The sequence below is a fragment of the Neltuma alba genome, unplaced genomic scaffold, assembly GCF_004799145.2.
Source record: "Neltuma alba isolate B1F8T4 unplaced genomic scaffold, ASM479914v2 tig00011574_pilon, whole genome shotgun sequence".
NCBI lineage: Eukaryota > Viridiplantae > Streptophyta > Magnoliopsida > Fabales > Fabaceae > Neltuma > Neltuma alba.
The window spans coordinates 310,629-326,324 of record NW_021636228.1 but is presented as its reverse complement, the minus strand read 5'-3'; the positions used below and the strand labels follow the sequence as shown (position 1 = coordinate 326,324).

The window sequence follows — 15,696 nt, the reverse complement described above, 5'->3', positions numbered from 1 at the left end:
TATGTACAACAATCTTTTTCATAAATAATGCAGAAGCCCATTTTATTTCTTACTCAGAACGGAACGTGGGTAATTAAATAATTTTTTAACTTTTTTTGGTTTTCTTGAATTAGTTAACTAAGTCAGTAGTTTAAAAAAGAGTTTCAATTTCAACAATCTTTAGAGAAAATGACGCAAGTAATTCTCCTAAACCGTACAACGTGTTTTTCCTTCCTACTAATAATAATAATAATACTAGGAACCGCACAGCGTCTGAACCAAACTGCATTCTTGAATGCTATCTAAACCACACACTCTACAGCCACTCCCTCCCAGCTAAAGCTTCAAATCTGATTCTTCTTCTTCTTCTTCTTCTTCTCCGTAGTTTCACTAATTTCTTCTGCTTTCTCAGCTTCTTCTTTTACTCCATCATCTTTGCAGTTTTCATTATGTTATATATTCCCACTTTCTGATTTCCTCTTTCCTTTCTCTTTTCTAGACCCAAAAAAAAAAAAATCCTGATTTTACTGCTTTTGCAACTTTAATTTCGCTTGCACTTGAGTCTTATTTCATAGTTTCACTTTTCATATCACCCCCTGCTAGTTCCTTCTTTATTATTGCTTAATTCCTCACCTTGTTCTGTAATGTCTTTTTGGCACTTTGTTTTGCTCGAATTTCCTCATTTCTGTTTTCTCACCAATATTTAAAGAATTCTTTAAAAAAATCTGAATTTCCTCGTTTTGCATTTTTTGCGGGCATTTCTCTGTTGTTGTGATCATTTTTAATTTCATTTTTCTTCGAGAAGGAAAAAATCCCAAAAAATAATTAAAAAAACCAGCTCCTGCAATTTTTGACGGCTCATATATCTCCCCAAAAAAAAAAGACTAGCTTAGTTGATGTTGCTTTTCCTGTTTGGTTTTGCAAGTTCATCATCTTTCTCTGAAAACTTTCAGATTTTATAGTTGTCTTCGATTCCCATGAAGCATCTGCTTCTAAAAGTTGTTCCATCAAAAAGAGGTCTCTCATGGTTTGGTCTGTGTTGGAACACTGAGGAAAGCTGATTACTGCTGGGAGATTTAAGGTTTATATGCCGTCAAATTGCAAAGTTTCACAGCGGCCGCTGTAAGTTAGAAAATATAGATTTATGCCAAAGTCAATCTGTGTTTAATTTATCTGTACTTGCAAAGTTCAATTTGTGTCTCAACTTTTGCAGCATATTCTTGTGTCTCTGAATATAGAGAGCAACCAAGAAAAAGAAGAAGAAACGTATTCCAGCCATAGTGCAGATACTTAGGTTTGGCTCCCTCATTTTAATATTTGAATATTTTCTTCGAAACTCTCACTTGTCACTCCTCCTAACTAAAGCTTCAAATCTGCTTCTTCTTCTTCATAGTTTCACAAATCTCCTACTTTCTCCCTTCTACTAATTTCTACTGCTTTCTCAGCTTCTTCTTTCACTGTTTTCCCTTTTCTTTTGTCTTTTCTCCGCCAAAAAAAAAAGAAAAGAAAAATCCTGAATTTACAGCCTTTTGCATTTTTTGGCTGGCACTTCAATTCTCTGTTCCTTATTTCATTCAATATCCCTTACGTACAATGGCCCACAGCGTCAAGAACAACAGGTCCCTCATGTCTTCCCAATGTGAACATTGAAATAAAAGCCATTTCCTCTGCTTCCCCACTTTCACTGCTCTCACATGTGACATGTCTCTCCTGTCTCTAAGGACACTGGCCAAATAAAGCCAACCTTAAACCTGCCCCACTCTCTCGTGATTCAAGAACCACTTTATCATTTTTACTTTATTTTTTGAATTAAACAGGTATAAAATATTTATAAATTTAATACTATCTATTACTATATCTAATTATAAAATGTGCATTAATTATTTTTGCTATTTCTTTTCAACAGAGCACAAACTAAATGGATACTATTACTTGCGGTTTGGTTGAGAAGTTCCGAGACGTAGTGCTCGACCTAACTTGGGAGCAGCTTCTTTATCTCATTCACTATCGCAGAAACATTCGGCACTTCGATGAACAACTTAAGGAACTCATCCTTAAGAGATGCTCCATACAGCATCGAATAGATGAGGCTACGAACAATGTAGAACCAATTGAAGAGGAAGTTCTTCATTGGTTGCTCCAAGTAGATGGGATATCAATGAAAGTACGAAAGCTTCAAGAAAAGAGTCAGGCAAAAACAGAGTGTAGCATAACTTCATGTCCCAACCCTTGGCTACGCTATAAACTGAGCAAAAAGGCAAAGGAGATTGCGCAAGAAGTTGTTGAAATTTGCGGAAAGGGAAACTTTGATAGAGTTTCATATAGTGTTACACCCCCGTCAATGTCAGAATTAACGAACAGAGACAGCAATGAAGGGATTGATTCAAGAGTACCGATTATGAATCAAATGATGGAGGCATTACGGCATCCAAGTGTTAATATGATCGGATTGTGTGGGCTTGGGGGTGTTGGCAAGACCACCATAGCTAGAGAGGTTGAAAAGAAGGTGAAGAATCAAAAGATGTTTAAAAATGTGATCATGGTAATCGTTTCCAAAGAATTGAACGTTGGGAATATTCAAGGCCAGCTTGCTGAGAAGCTGGGTATGCAACTCAATGAAAGAACTGAAGATGTCAGAGCTTCTCGTTTGTGGGAGAGGTTGAAGAAAGAGAAGAATATGCTCCTAATATTGGATGACCTTTGGGAGGAACTTGATTTGCGCAAAGTTGGAATTCCCTTTGTCGATGTTGAAAATTATAGCAGAAAGAATGAAGCTTGCAAAATTTTAGCAACTTCAAGGAATAAAAGGCTGCTGTCAGACCTCATGAAATGTCAAGAAATTATCGAAGTGGGTGTTTTGTCAAAGAATGAAGCATGGAAGTTGTTCAAGAGGATTGCCGAATTTTCTATTGAATCAGGCAATCCCGATTTGAAACCTATAGCGTATGAGATTGTTCAAAAGTGCGGAGGCCTGCCACTAGCGATTGCTACAGCTGCCAAGGCATTAAGGGGAAAAAATCTAGATGAGTGGAAAGATTACCTTGCACGATGGAAAAATCATCTAAGGCGAAATAACACAGGTATCAAAGAAGTGGATGCCTCTTTGAAGTTGAGCTATGATCCTCTAAGCCAAGAGAACAAAACTATTTTCTTACTTGCTGCCATGTTAACCCATGATCCCTCGATTGAAGACCTGCACATGTACTCTGTGGGGTTAGATATTTTTCAAGGCATAGAGAACATGGAACAAGCCTATGTTGGAATCTCTGCTATTGTGAGTAAGCTAAAATCATTAAACTTATTTCTGGATAGCGTTTCTAGTCATCATGTTACAATCCATGACGTCTTTCGAGATATTGCATTATTAACTGCATCCGATGAATTACATGCATTCATTTTGAGGCATAAAAGCTTGAGAGAATGGCCAGACGAAGATAAGCTAGAAGGCTACAAGGGAATTTGTTTGCAAGAAAGTGACATCATTGTTGACCTTACAGAAGAGTTGCATGCTCCAACATTAGAATTCTTTCTACTGCACAACACAAAACAACATGACTTGACCATACCCAGCATGTTTTTCAAATCTTCAAAGAAGCTAAAACTGTTGGCATTTACTGATGTGCGTTTTTCATCACTACCATCACTCAGTTTCCTACTAAAACTAAAAACATTGTGTCTGCACTCTTGTTTGCTAGAAGATATAACTGAAGTCACAAGGTTGAAGAATTTAAAAGTGTTAAGTCTTGCTTACTCTGAAATTGAATGGCTACCAATTCAATTAGCAGAGTTGACTTCTTTACAAATGTTGAATTTGTCCCATTGCTCCAAGCTCAAAGTGATTCCCCCAAAACTTCTATCTAGCTTGAAAAAATTGGAAGTGTTGTACATGGGAAACAGCTTTAACCGGTGGAAAATTGAAGGATCTAGTGAAGCTAATGAAAACGTAAGTCTTCAAGAGTTAAAGGATTTGCCAATCTCTTCTCTCGATATTCATATTCCTAATGTCTCTATGTTGCCGGAGGCTTTGTTCTTAGACTTGAATTTGAAGAGATATAGAATATTCATTGGAGAGCATTGGGAATGGCAAGACAATTATGAAACTTCAAAGATATTGAAACTTGAGCTAGACGGTAGTATCCATTTGAAGCCTGGGGTTCGGAAGTTGATGAAAGGAGCTGAAGATTTGTATTTATATGGATCTAATGGGCTTGAAAATGTTCTTCACTGTCATGATGGAAGAGCATTTCCACATTTAAGGCATCTTCAGATTGAAAGTAATGATACTAGTGGATCCATTGTTTTGAACTCAGCACACGATGAAGCTGCAACAAATAACATATCCAACAAAATGTCTGAGTTACTTTTCACAAAGGTATGTGCAGATTTTCACAATTTTTTTTCTTATTTTATCTTCTTACAAAACTTGAAAATTATATGCCAAAATCATTTTCACTAGAATTACTTGCTCTACTATTAGGCAACTATGGTAGTTTGCAGCTTTTTATTTTTTTAATTACTTAAAATCAGCTAATAGTAGAAAAAAGCTAATAACTTCAAGTCTTAAAATAAATAATGAAGCCTCAAATTATTCAGTTTACATCCTAAAAACGTGTCAACTTGATATTTTGGAGTGTTTTAATATATGAATTGTTCCTGTTACTAAAACAGTATTTATGAGTATTTTAGATGCTGTGAATAACGACCTTGTTGGAAGGGGATGCTAGACGCTTGTGTTGTTCATTACTGAAAAAAATATTTATGAGAATCTAGCTCATGGTTTTCCAATCCCTTTTCAGCAATAGGTTATATTCATATTATTTAGTTACTTTTTCTTGTTTTAACTTTCCGACAAAATTTCAAACTTAATTTCCCGAAAGAAAAAAATCATTTTCACTACAATTATCTGCTTTGTTGGCATTTTGCTGGATTGTTTTTCTTATTTTTTCTAACGAGATCTACAAAAATTACATTCACTGGAATTACTTAATTTGGTATTTAGCTAGTTACTATAGCATTTTACAGTTGTTTCACTTTTTTAATTACTTAATTTTTTATTTTGTGACCGTGAAATTTCAAATTGAACTTTTAGCAATGGCTTGAAAAGTATTGTGGTAGGTGAGATTTTTATTTTGACATCTAAACAATCTTTCATGGAAAGTAAGCCCATGGATTATAAGTTATTTGTGTTTAATCATATTTTCGTTCAACAGGTGTTACTTCCAAAATTGGAGAGGTTGGAATTGTCCAATTCAATCAATGTGATTCCAATGGTGTGGGACGACCAACTTTCACACACCTCATTTAGCAATTTGAAAATATTGATTGTGAAAAACTGTGGCTTTGTGAAATTGGTGTCCCTTCGTGTGCTGAGATCTTTAAACAACTTGGAAGAACTAGAAGTTACGCAGTGTAACATGTTGGAGTTGGTGTTTGATTTTCAAGATTTGAATTATTATAAAGGGGAGGCGGAGTCGTCATCACTGATTGTGCCGCTGAAAAAGTTAACGTTATATGGATTGCGAAAATTGAAGAATGTGTGGAGCAATCATTATGAAGGAGACGTCTCCTTCCCAAGTCTAAGGAGCGTGCGTGTGTCCGAATGTGAAAGCCTCACAAGTCTGTTTCCTGCATCTATAGCCAAGGGCATGCTTCGTGATCTTGAATTTCTTCGAATACAATACTCTGGTATAGAGGTAATTGTAGCAAAAGATCAAGTTTCAGAATCTGTTGCTACTGTGTTAGAGTTTCCTAGGCTGAATTCCCTTCGGCTTTATTGGCTTCAAAATTTGAAAAGCTTCTATCCACAGAGACACACATTAGAATGGCCACAACTTCAACAGTTAGATGTTAGATATTGTGATGAATTAGAGATATTTGAAAAGGAAGTCTCAAGTTCACTGGAAATACATGAGGAACAGAGCACATTAGCCTCAAAATATCCTCTACTGTCCCATGACAAGGTACATTTCTAAATTGGTCATTAATGTGTTATTTATTTTGAAAATAAGCTAATAAAAGAGCAAAAAATAACTTTAAGCATTAAAATAAATAATGAAACATATTTTGCTTTACAACGTAAGAGCACACTTGAATTTGATATTTGTGAGTACTCAAATATGCAAATTGTTCCTGTTACTAAAACATTTATTAGAATATAACGTAGTTTAAAATGATAAAAAGGAGTAATTCATAATCATTATTTTAATTAATTAATAGATATTAGAATTAATTAAATATTTTTTCTTTTGAAAAAAAAGTGGGACTCCAATCGTCAGGTTTCCATCTTCATCAGAAAGAGGTGTGTCATTTTTTTGGGGTAATAAAAGGGGGTGTCATCTAATCAAGGGAGGGGATTTTTTTTTTTTTTTGGTTTAACATTTTCAAGACATTATAAGCTTTAATTTGATTTTTTTTATTTAAAACAAAAGAAGGGAGGAATAACGGTTGTGTGTGATAATCAAAGATTGAAATTCCAGGCTGGAAATTTATATTCATTTTAATGTATCATAATTATTATTTGTAGTTGCAAAATGCACACAGCTGGATTTTGACGCATTGATTAGTTGTTACATTTAGTTATGATTTATGTATTATGCAGGTCACTCATAATTTGGAGGAGTTGACATTGTGGGGTACAGGAGCTGAGATGATAGGGAGTGGCCAGCTTTCAACGTACCGCTTCCCTAAAGTAAAACTGCTTTGTTTAAATACTGGTTATGATAAAGCAACGACTATTTCATACAAATTGTTGTGGAAGAGCTTTCCAAATTTAGAGACGCTGAGACTGCTCGGTGACATTAAGGAGGCTTCTGGAGGGGATGATGTTCCTCTTCCAGTAAAATTGGCTCTCCAATTTAATCAAACTATCACAAGCTTGGCATCACTCTTAGTTTCTCCACCAAATCTCACACATCTCGAAGTGGCATATTGTCATGAGTTGACCACTCTGATGACGTCATCAGTTGCTCGAAGCTTGGTCCATCTCACAAGTCTCTCAATTAGTTGGTGCTCTAACATAAAGGAAATTATATGGAAGCGGGAAGGAGAGGATGATGACGATGAGGAAGTCGTTTTCAGCAAGTTGCAGCATTTGAAAGTTGAACAATTACCAAAATTGATGAGATTTTGCCGCTACAATTACACTTTCAGATTTCCGTTATTGGATCAGCTAATCATAACAGAATGTCCAAGATTCAAAGTATTCTCTCCAGGACTCATTGATACACCATCTCTTAAAAGCGTTCAAGTGTCACATGAAACTTGGGACACCAATCTTAACAAATTCTACCAACAGGTACGTCTAGAATGCTCCATTCTTCCTATTTCCAGCTTTTACAAAAATATGAATCTATAAATGTTCCATTGTTATGATATTTAATATAAATATACCAGTACATGTTTCGGTTTTAAAGTTTCTACTAAAATTTTAGTTATCATATTTTAATTACACAACTTTAATTACAAAACATCCCAAACAATTACATCATAATTAATTAATTAATTAATGGGATACACAGTGAAATGTTTCAGTAAGAAATGGATTTTTCCCCCGGATATACCCTTATTTATGAGGGGAAAAGTAAGAGAGAGAAATAGAGTAATAATGAGAAAAAGTATGAAAGATAAGATAATATACCAAGTTCTCAACCTTTTAATTAATGCAATGTATAAAATTAATTAGAGACAAAAAGGATAAAAACACATTAAATGTTCAGACAAATCCAAGTTGGCTCTATAAAAAAAAAACCAAGACAATTCAAATTTCAAATTTTTATAAAAAGAGCTGGAGGGAGTAGTTATCATTTTTTAATTACATAACTTTAATTATAAAATATCCCAAACAATTACGTCATAATTTAATAATTAATGCAATACACACCAAATGTGTCGGCATTATTGTTTTTTGTCGTGGCTGATATAATTATTTCTTTTCCAAGATTATTTATGAAAAATAAATGAAATCAAAATGTTTCGGACTTCTAGTGATCGCATTTGATCTTGGGACACAATAAAAAACAAAATAATATTTCTGATTCAATAAGAAGTTGTGACATAATTAATAAATTAATATTACCATGCTTCTGACTCAATATCTGTTTTACAGAGATTTGTGGCATCAAGAGGGATGGTGTTAGATGAGGATGATGTTAGCATGATAAGGAATGACCAATTTCCAGCGGATTGTTTTGCTCAAGTGGAAATTCTGTGCATAGAAGGATTTGATGATGAAGGGGCAACATTTCCGCATACATTGCTTGAAAGATTTCCGCGGCTGACTGAGCTTCGTGTGGAGGATAGTTCTTTCGAGGAGATATTCCCATCACCCGTTGTTCATCAAATTCAACAACTTCATAATTTGACAGTGCTGAACGTGTCCCAATGTCATCAGCTCATCTATTTAATGACAAATTCAGCCGCCAAAAGTTTGGTGAATCTTGAAACACTGGACATATTTTATTGCAAAAATATGAAGGAAATTATAAAGAATGAGAATAATGACGATGTGGAAGGTGGAATCACGTTCAGTGCGTTAAGAAGATTAAAACGCAGTAGTCTACCAAGATTGAAAGCGGAAGAGCATAAAACGGATTTCAACATTGAAGACCCAGCAACAAATAATCATAAGGTATGTTCAAATCAATTTACAGTAAAATATCCTAACTAGTCCTGTGTTTTACCTAAGTTATAGAAACCTTCCTTTTATTTTAAAAATATATATATAACTCCCTTAAAATTAAAATACATGTTGTACAAACCTCCCTTGTATATTTGACTGAAAGTTCCATTTCCATCTACCCAACCGTAAGGTTACAGTTAAGTTTGACCTTTAAACTTGTATTTTGACCAAAATACCTCTCCTTCACATAAAAGTTATTTAAACATTCATTTTTTAGCAAAAATAATTTTTAATACCACAAAAAATAATTTTAATACATGTATTTTCAGACTTTTTAAAATGTAATAAAATTTGTTAATTTTCATAAAAATTTTATAATTTTAATTGTTTGTCACGCATATTGAAATTAATTTTTTAGGTTTCTTTAAATGGCTAACAGATATGTTGAATACATATTCTTTTCGTAATATAATATAGATTATCTAAGTTTGATAGATTATAGAAATTATTTAAATTTATACTTTCAAATTTTTAAACAAATGAGAAATATCTATAACTTACTTAGTCAATTATATATTTATTTAAAGAATTAACCAAATTTCCACTCACTAAATTACTTATTTTCAATCCTAATATGATAAAAACGTTGAACAAATAACTAACTCCAAAAAGTGAAAAAAAATTAAGGAAAAGAAAACATTTTAAATTTTTTAGGCCAAAATTTAAAAATTCAGTATTATGAAGGGTAAATTAGTAAATCAAAAGTATTTTAATATAAATTTTAATTAGAAAAGTATCTTTTTAGAATATTCTCAACAGATTTAACTATTTGGACTTAAGTTTATGTTTTCAAAATAGAAGGAAAATTTGTAATTAGGACAAAATACAAGGAAGGGCAAAATATTTTACTCATCAATTTATTACTGTTTTTTCTGGACAAAAATTCATTTTTTTATCTAGTATATTCTTTCCTTTCCAGGATTTTCTTATTTTATTAACTTCTTAATTTCAAACTTACGCTGTGAAAATTCATTTCATTGGAATTATTCACTCTGTTCAGTAAAAATATGTCCTTATTTTTTCTTGTCTCAATATATGTGGAAAAAAAATTGTTTCACTTAAATTACTTACTTTGGTATTGGGCTAGCTATTGTAGCATTTTACAGTTCTCTCGTTTTTTAGTTAGTTATTTCTGTTTGGTGAACTTGAAATTTGGAGTACTATGGTAACTCTGTTTTTGTTTTTTGCCGAAGGATATTCGTCTAATTATATTTTCTTTCAACAGATGTCATTCCCAAAGTTAGAGATATTAGAATTATTCTTTTTCAACAGTTTGGTGCCATCAATATGGGATGACAAACTTACGCTGTGAAAATTAATTTCATTGGAATTATTCACTCTGTTCAGTAAAAATATGTTCTTATTTTTTCTTGTATAAATATATCTAAAAAAATTATTTCACTTAAATTACTTACTTTGCTCTTAGGCTAGATATTGTAGCATTTTATAGTTCTCTTGTTTTTCAGTTAGTTATTTCTGTTAGGTGAACCTGAAATTTGAAGTTGAACTGTTATCAATCTCTTGAAGAATATTGTGGTACACGAGAGCTATACTTGCACATTTAAACAATCTTTCATGAAAACTAAGCCTCACAAATAAACAGTAACTTCGTTTTCATTTTTTGCCAAAACATTTTCGTTTAATTATATTTTCTTTCAACAGGTGTCATTCCCAGAGTTAGAGACATTAGAATTATCCTATTTAAACAGTTTGATTCCACGGATATGGGATGACAAACTTCCACACCACTCATTGAGCAACTTGAAAACATTGACTGTGAGCTATTGTGGCTTTGTGAAATTGGTGCCACTTCATGTGCTGAAATCTTTAAACAACTTACAAGAACTGGAAGTCAGGTGCTGCAACATGTTAGAGACGGTGTTTGATTTTGAAGATTTAAATGATTATAAAGAGATGGTGTCATCATCAGTGATCGTGCCATTGAAAAAGTTAAGGCTACGGTATTTGCCAAAATTGAAGAATGTGTTGGGCAATAATGACCGCCAAGGAGAAATAAACTTAGTTTCTTCACTAGATGGTTCATGCCATCAAATAGAAGAACTTATGACGAAACAGAAAAAAGAGGACAATGAGGACAAGAAAATCATTTTCAGCAAACTGGAGTTTTTGGAGCTTGATGAATTACCAAGGTTGAAGAGATTTTGCAGCCAAAATTATACTTTCAAGTTTCCATTATTACAACATGCAATCGTATCAGAGTGCCCTCAACTCACAATATTCTGTTCTGGAGCCATTCATGCCCCGCTACTTCAAAAGGTTCGAGTGACGAGAACATGGGAATCTGACAGAAATATTTGGATGACTGATCTTAATGCCACCATCCAACATCGGTTTACTATTCAAGAGGTTAGTCCAACATACTGATATTCTTGTTTTTCACTTTTTAAATAATTCTTCATCATCTACAAAATTTAGGTTCAGATAAATATTTGACATAAATTTAAAGTTTGTACATTCCGTCATCTCCCAAAAATTGTAAACTGTTCATCAAATTACAAGACCCTGATTGCACGCGAAAGCCGACAAGCAAATGATAATTAACGAATGTGGCAGACTGCAAATAGTGTGATAATGTTTGTAGATCTCTGACTGGAAAGAAGTGGGCCTATAAAGTGATTCAAATAATTTTATTTCTGTTTAAAGTAATTTTGAGGGGGGGGGAATTAATGATGAAAATTATAAGTATTAGAAAAAGATGACAGGTCAATTAAGAAAGATTTTATCTACAATTATATAAGAAATTACTATTTTAAAAAATATTCTGACCTGATTTATTAAATTGCCTTCTTATAATAATAATTTTACCAATAATCGTTTTACAGGTTATTTTCATAGTCAAAAAAGCCTAGCCTTAAATGTGAATTCGAAGGGGATTATGGTTTTTTTTTTTTAATTTGATTTAGAGAAAAGAAAGGGGGTTATGAAGTTAATTTAAAGGATTTTTTAAATTTTAATGTGTGGATCTTATTTCATGGTGAAATGATGAAAATTTAGATATTGGCAAAAGACGAGTGATCCATTTAAAAAGTTGATTCTTGAAAACAATATCTTGATGTAATCTACTAAATCGCCTACTCATTATGCTAATTGTTTTATTAATTATCATTTTATAGGTAATCTCCACAACCAAAAGCATGGCTTTAAATGCAGAGAATGTCACGATGATAAGGGATGTCTTTCCTAAAGTGGAAACTCTTTATGTAGAAAGCTTCAAGGATGAAGGGGTAACCTTTCCCTATAGTTCCCTTGAAAGATTTCCCATGTTGAAAAAGCTTTATGTGGAGAATAGTTCCTTTGAGGAGGTATTCCCCTCACAAGATGAGATTCTTGATTTTATGGGAAAAATCCCTTCGTTTGAGGAATTATACATTTCCGATTTGGATCAACTCAAGAGCATATGGAAGGATGACTCTCAGCTACCACCAATTCATCAATGCCTAATAAAATGCCTGGAAGTTATAAGTTGTCATAGCTTGGTCAAATTGGCACCATCCTCTGCTTCATTTCAAAGTTTGGGGAGGCTGTCTATATCTGGATGCCATCAACTCGTCTATTTGGTGACAAGTTCAACTGCCAAAAGCTTGGTGAGTCTTAAATGGTTGGGGATAAACAATTGTAAAAAGATGGAGGAAATTGTATTGAATGAGAACAATGAAGGTGTAGAAGGTGCAATCATTTTCAACCGATTAGAGCGGATTGAACTTACTAATATGCCAAGCTTGAAGATGTTCTCTTCACAAAGTCAAACATTTGAATTCCCTGAATTAGAAGTGATAGAAATAATTGGATGCCATGAAATGAAGATGTTTTGTCCAGGAGTGTTGGAAACACCAGAGTTGTCTAGAGTAAAGATAGAAGAGTATGAGATGAAATGGATGGATAAAGGGGACCTTAACAAAACAGTAGAAATGCTATGCTCAGCAAAGGTATGACATACCCACACTAACAAATATTTTTTCGGAAAATGTGTTGTTAATGACCAAGGAACAATCGTGCTCATGCCAACGAGTCTCTTTTCAAAATTGCCTTCTATTTTAGGTAGCTAATATTATGATTTGTTATTGCAGGATAGTGTTAATATATAGAAGGATAAGTCCATCATCCATGTTATCATTCTTTCCAGGTTCGTTGCTTTTATGATTTTTCTGCTTATCGGCTTTTTTTTTTTTCCTAGTGGTTATTATGATACCAATAAAAGCCTCATATATGAGGGGACAAGCTTGAAAATCAAAAATCTTGCATCTCTTTTTTTCTCCCTGTACGCCAATTTTTTTCTTTTTCTTAAATTATTTGTATCTTTTTGCTGCATTTGTCTGTGCTTTACTATCGCTAAAAGATATGAGTTGCCTGTTGAAGTTTATTTCAATTTCTTTTCCAATAGTAGTTGGTATAATATCAACAACTGCTACATATTAAAGGATGAAACAGGGGAGCCATCTTTTTGTGAGTGTGAGTGTGAGTGTGAGTGTGTGTGCGCGTGTTTTTTTTTAAAAACCTTTTTTATAAAATTTTTCTTTGTTTCTGTACATTCTCTCTGTATAGTATCGGTTGAGTTAGTGAATCACTTTTGCTTATTTTAAAAAGTCAACTGTGATTAGGAAGAAAAGAAACAGCTGCTGTATTTCAAAAAGGATGATTTTGATAATTTGTTTGCCCCAACTATTTAACACATGTTTTCAAATAAATGATATATATATTTACAAAATAGAATGACAAAAACAGAGGGGCTGTTTGTTTCTGTTTTTTTTATTTTTTTCCTCAAAATAGTTTTATAAAATGGTTTTTTAAAACAAGTTTTGAAAACAAAATAAAAATCTGTTTGGTTAATTGCTTCAAAAAACTGCATTTGAACATAAACATACTGAGACTGGAAAGTGAAGTTTTAATGAGAACTCAAGTTTTTAAATGAGAAAAAAGCCATCAAGCGGAGAAGAAAAAGTTTTTCCAATTTTTGCAAACAAAAAAATAGGAAATGTGAAAACAAAAACAAGAAAATAACTAAAAGTTGTTTTTGTTTTTGAGTTTTTAAAAATACTTCTGTTTTTTGGTTTTTAAAAACACTTAATTAACAACAAATTACAAAATAAGCCTTTTTATTTTTTTTTATTTTTAAAAACAAAAAACGGCTCTCAAAATAAGAAAACAAACAAGGCATTTTGACGCATTGACTATAAAATGAATTATATTTGATAACATGAATATATGTAGAATACACTCAATAGCCTTCGTTCCCTTGCTTGATTGATTAATGCAGGCGGCTAATCCGAACTGTGGACTACAAAATCATTGACTACAAGTTGATGAATGTGGACAGATTTGTGCGGTGATGCTTTTGTTGAATTCTCAATCTCAATTATTTGATAAATGAGACTGTTTTTATCATAAACAATGGGGTGATGCATGACAAAACTCTACCCAAAGCGTGGTTTGTTTATTAATGTATGAAATACTCAAATTGGTTTGTTGCGATTGTGAAGCTTTCATTCAACATCTGTGTGGTTTGCTTAATTGTGTTATAAAGATTATTAATTAGTTCAATGAGATTGGTCACAATTGACCATTGAGTTCTTGATCATTGTATGAAACAATATTTATTTTTATGATCTGTGAAGGCACAGAAAAACAATAAATGAAATTAGATATAAGGTTTATGTCCATCGATTACATTGTGTAATTGACTAGGACTTAACTACAAGCAAGCTAGACAAGAGATGAGTTAATTTTTTCACACCAATTTAAAGATTTAAATCATGCCAATCTATCTATTACGGTCCAAATTTCAAAGGATAATGGTAGGCAATAATGAAAATAACTCTATCAGGTCAAATATTAAACTGTTAGCTAGAATGAATGAAACATCTAGCATTTAAATTCACCATATTTTACTTTCTTGATATTAGTTAACAAAATTACTCCGTGATGCCCTTTATTTTATCTTTCACTTTACTTGCTTATGCCATTGGCGCCATTCACACTGACAACTAAAAACCCAAAACATCATTTTTAATGTAAAAAGGTCACTTATATACTCTCTCACATGTATTAAGAATTATCCAAAAAAATAAAAAATAAAAGCTTATACATAGACCACTAAAAAGCAAATCAGTGGTGCATTTTGTACTGTCGCAAGCAATTGGAATAACAATCCTACTCGAAATCCTGATTGAGCGTGCTCGTAAGAAAAGTTAAACAAAATAAAACCAACCATTTAGCTGACTGAAATCCTGCAGTGATAACCACAACACTATTCCTTTCCACCTTTCATGATATATAGAATGGTGACTTAGCAAAACTTACTGAATAGACAAACATTTTTGTCGACTTCAATCTAAAGGACTTCAAAATGGTTGGAGGTATTAGTTTGACAGACCAAAATGAGTGGAGCTCATGACCTTCTTTCCTTCCTTTCAGTTGACCTTCTCTCCTCCACCTCTCGTCATTTTTGCTGCCTGTCCAACATTACAACAATGGTCATAGTATCAAACACATCTCATTCTAGAATACATAAAGAAGCTCAAAGTTATTCATAATCTCACACAAAATGCATGTACCCATCACCAGCATTAGCAGCAAAATTGCAGCGTGAGTAGGCACAGAATCCTTCCCCATCCACCTAAACAGGATTATTATTCACTGAAATATTGTGTAAAAATTTGAAGCAAGTTGCACATGTTGGTGCATTTGTTTAAATGAATACCTCGTCCCATTTTGATTTTTTGTTCAGTCTACCATCACGATTGGTGGCCTCAGTAATAGGAGGCATCAAAGGCAAACCACCTGAAGAGAGAAGAGAGAAAATCAGCATAAAATAGAAAATCAGTAGTAAGAATGACCTTTGCCATACCATAGGTAAACTAGGTTGCTTTATAACCTGCAACGGGTACATTGATCCTTGGAACACCAGTTACAATTCCTGGTTGTGCTCACCTAGAGGCAAATTCAACTTTCTGGGCTTTCTTCTCTTGCTCTCTCTTGTCACTTCCACGTCTCATATCTGCCTATGTGACAGTTAGGGGTGG

The 15,696-nt window shown here is 33.2% G+C and overlaps 2 protein-coding genes and 1 pseudogene across 2 annotated transcripts; 2 read left to right on the top strand and 1 right to left on the bottom strand.

Moving 5' to 3' along the window:
- The first annotated feature begins 1,897 nt into the window (after window positions 1-1,897).
- LOC114715087 (disease resistance protein At4g27190-like) lies at window positions 1,898-7,389 on the top strand. The gene is made up of 4 exons (XM_028899891.1): window positions 1,898-4,351; window positions 5,190-5,939; window positions 6,578-7,273; window positions 7,372-7,389. The coding sequence occupies exons 1-4, from the start codon at window positions 1,898-1,900 to the stop codon at window positions 7,387-7,389; spliced, it is 3,918 nt and encodes a 1,305-aa protein (XP_028755724.1).
- A 787-nt stretch (window positions 7,390-8,176) lies between these two features.
- Window positions 8,177-12,609, top strand: LOC114715086 (uncharacterized). Its single transcript, XM_028899890.1, has 4 exons — window positions 8,177-8,223; window positions 8,556-8,605; window positions 10,319-11,023; window positions 11,791-12,609. The coding sequence occupies exons 1-4, from the start codon at window positions 8,202-8,204 to the stop codon at window positions 12,607-12,609; spliced, it is 1,596 nt and encodes a 531-aa protein (XP_028755723.1). The 5' UTR covers window positions 8,177-8,201.
- Window positions 12,610-14,846: 2,237 nt separating this feature from the next.
- LOC114715108 (uncharacterized) lies at window positions 14,847-15,669 on the bottom strand (annotated as a pseudogene).
- Window positions 15,670-15,696: the final 27 nt, after the last annotated feature.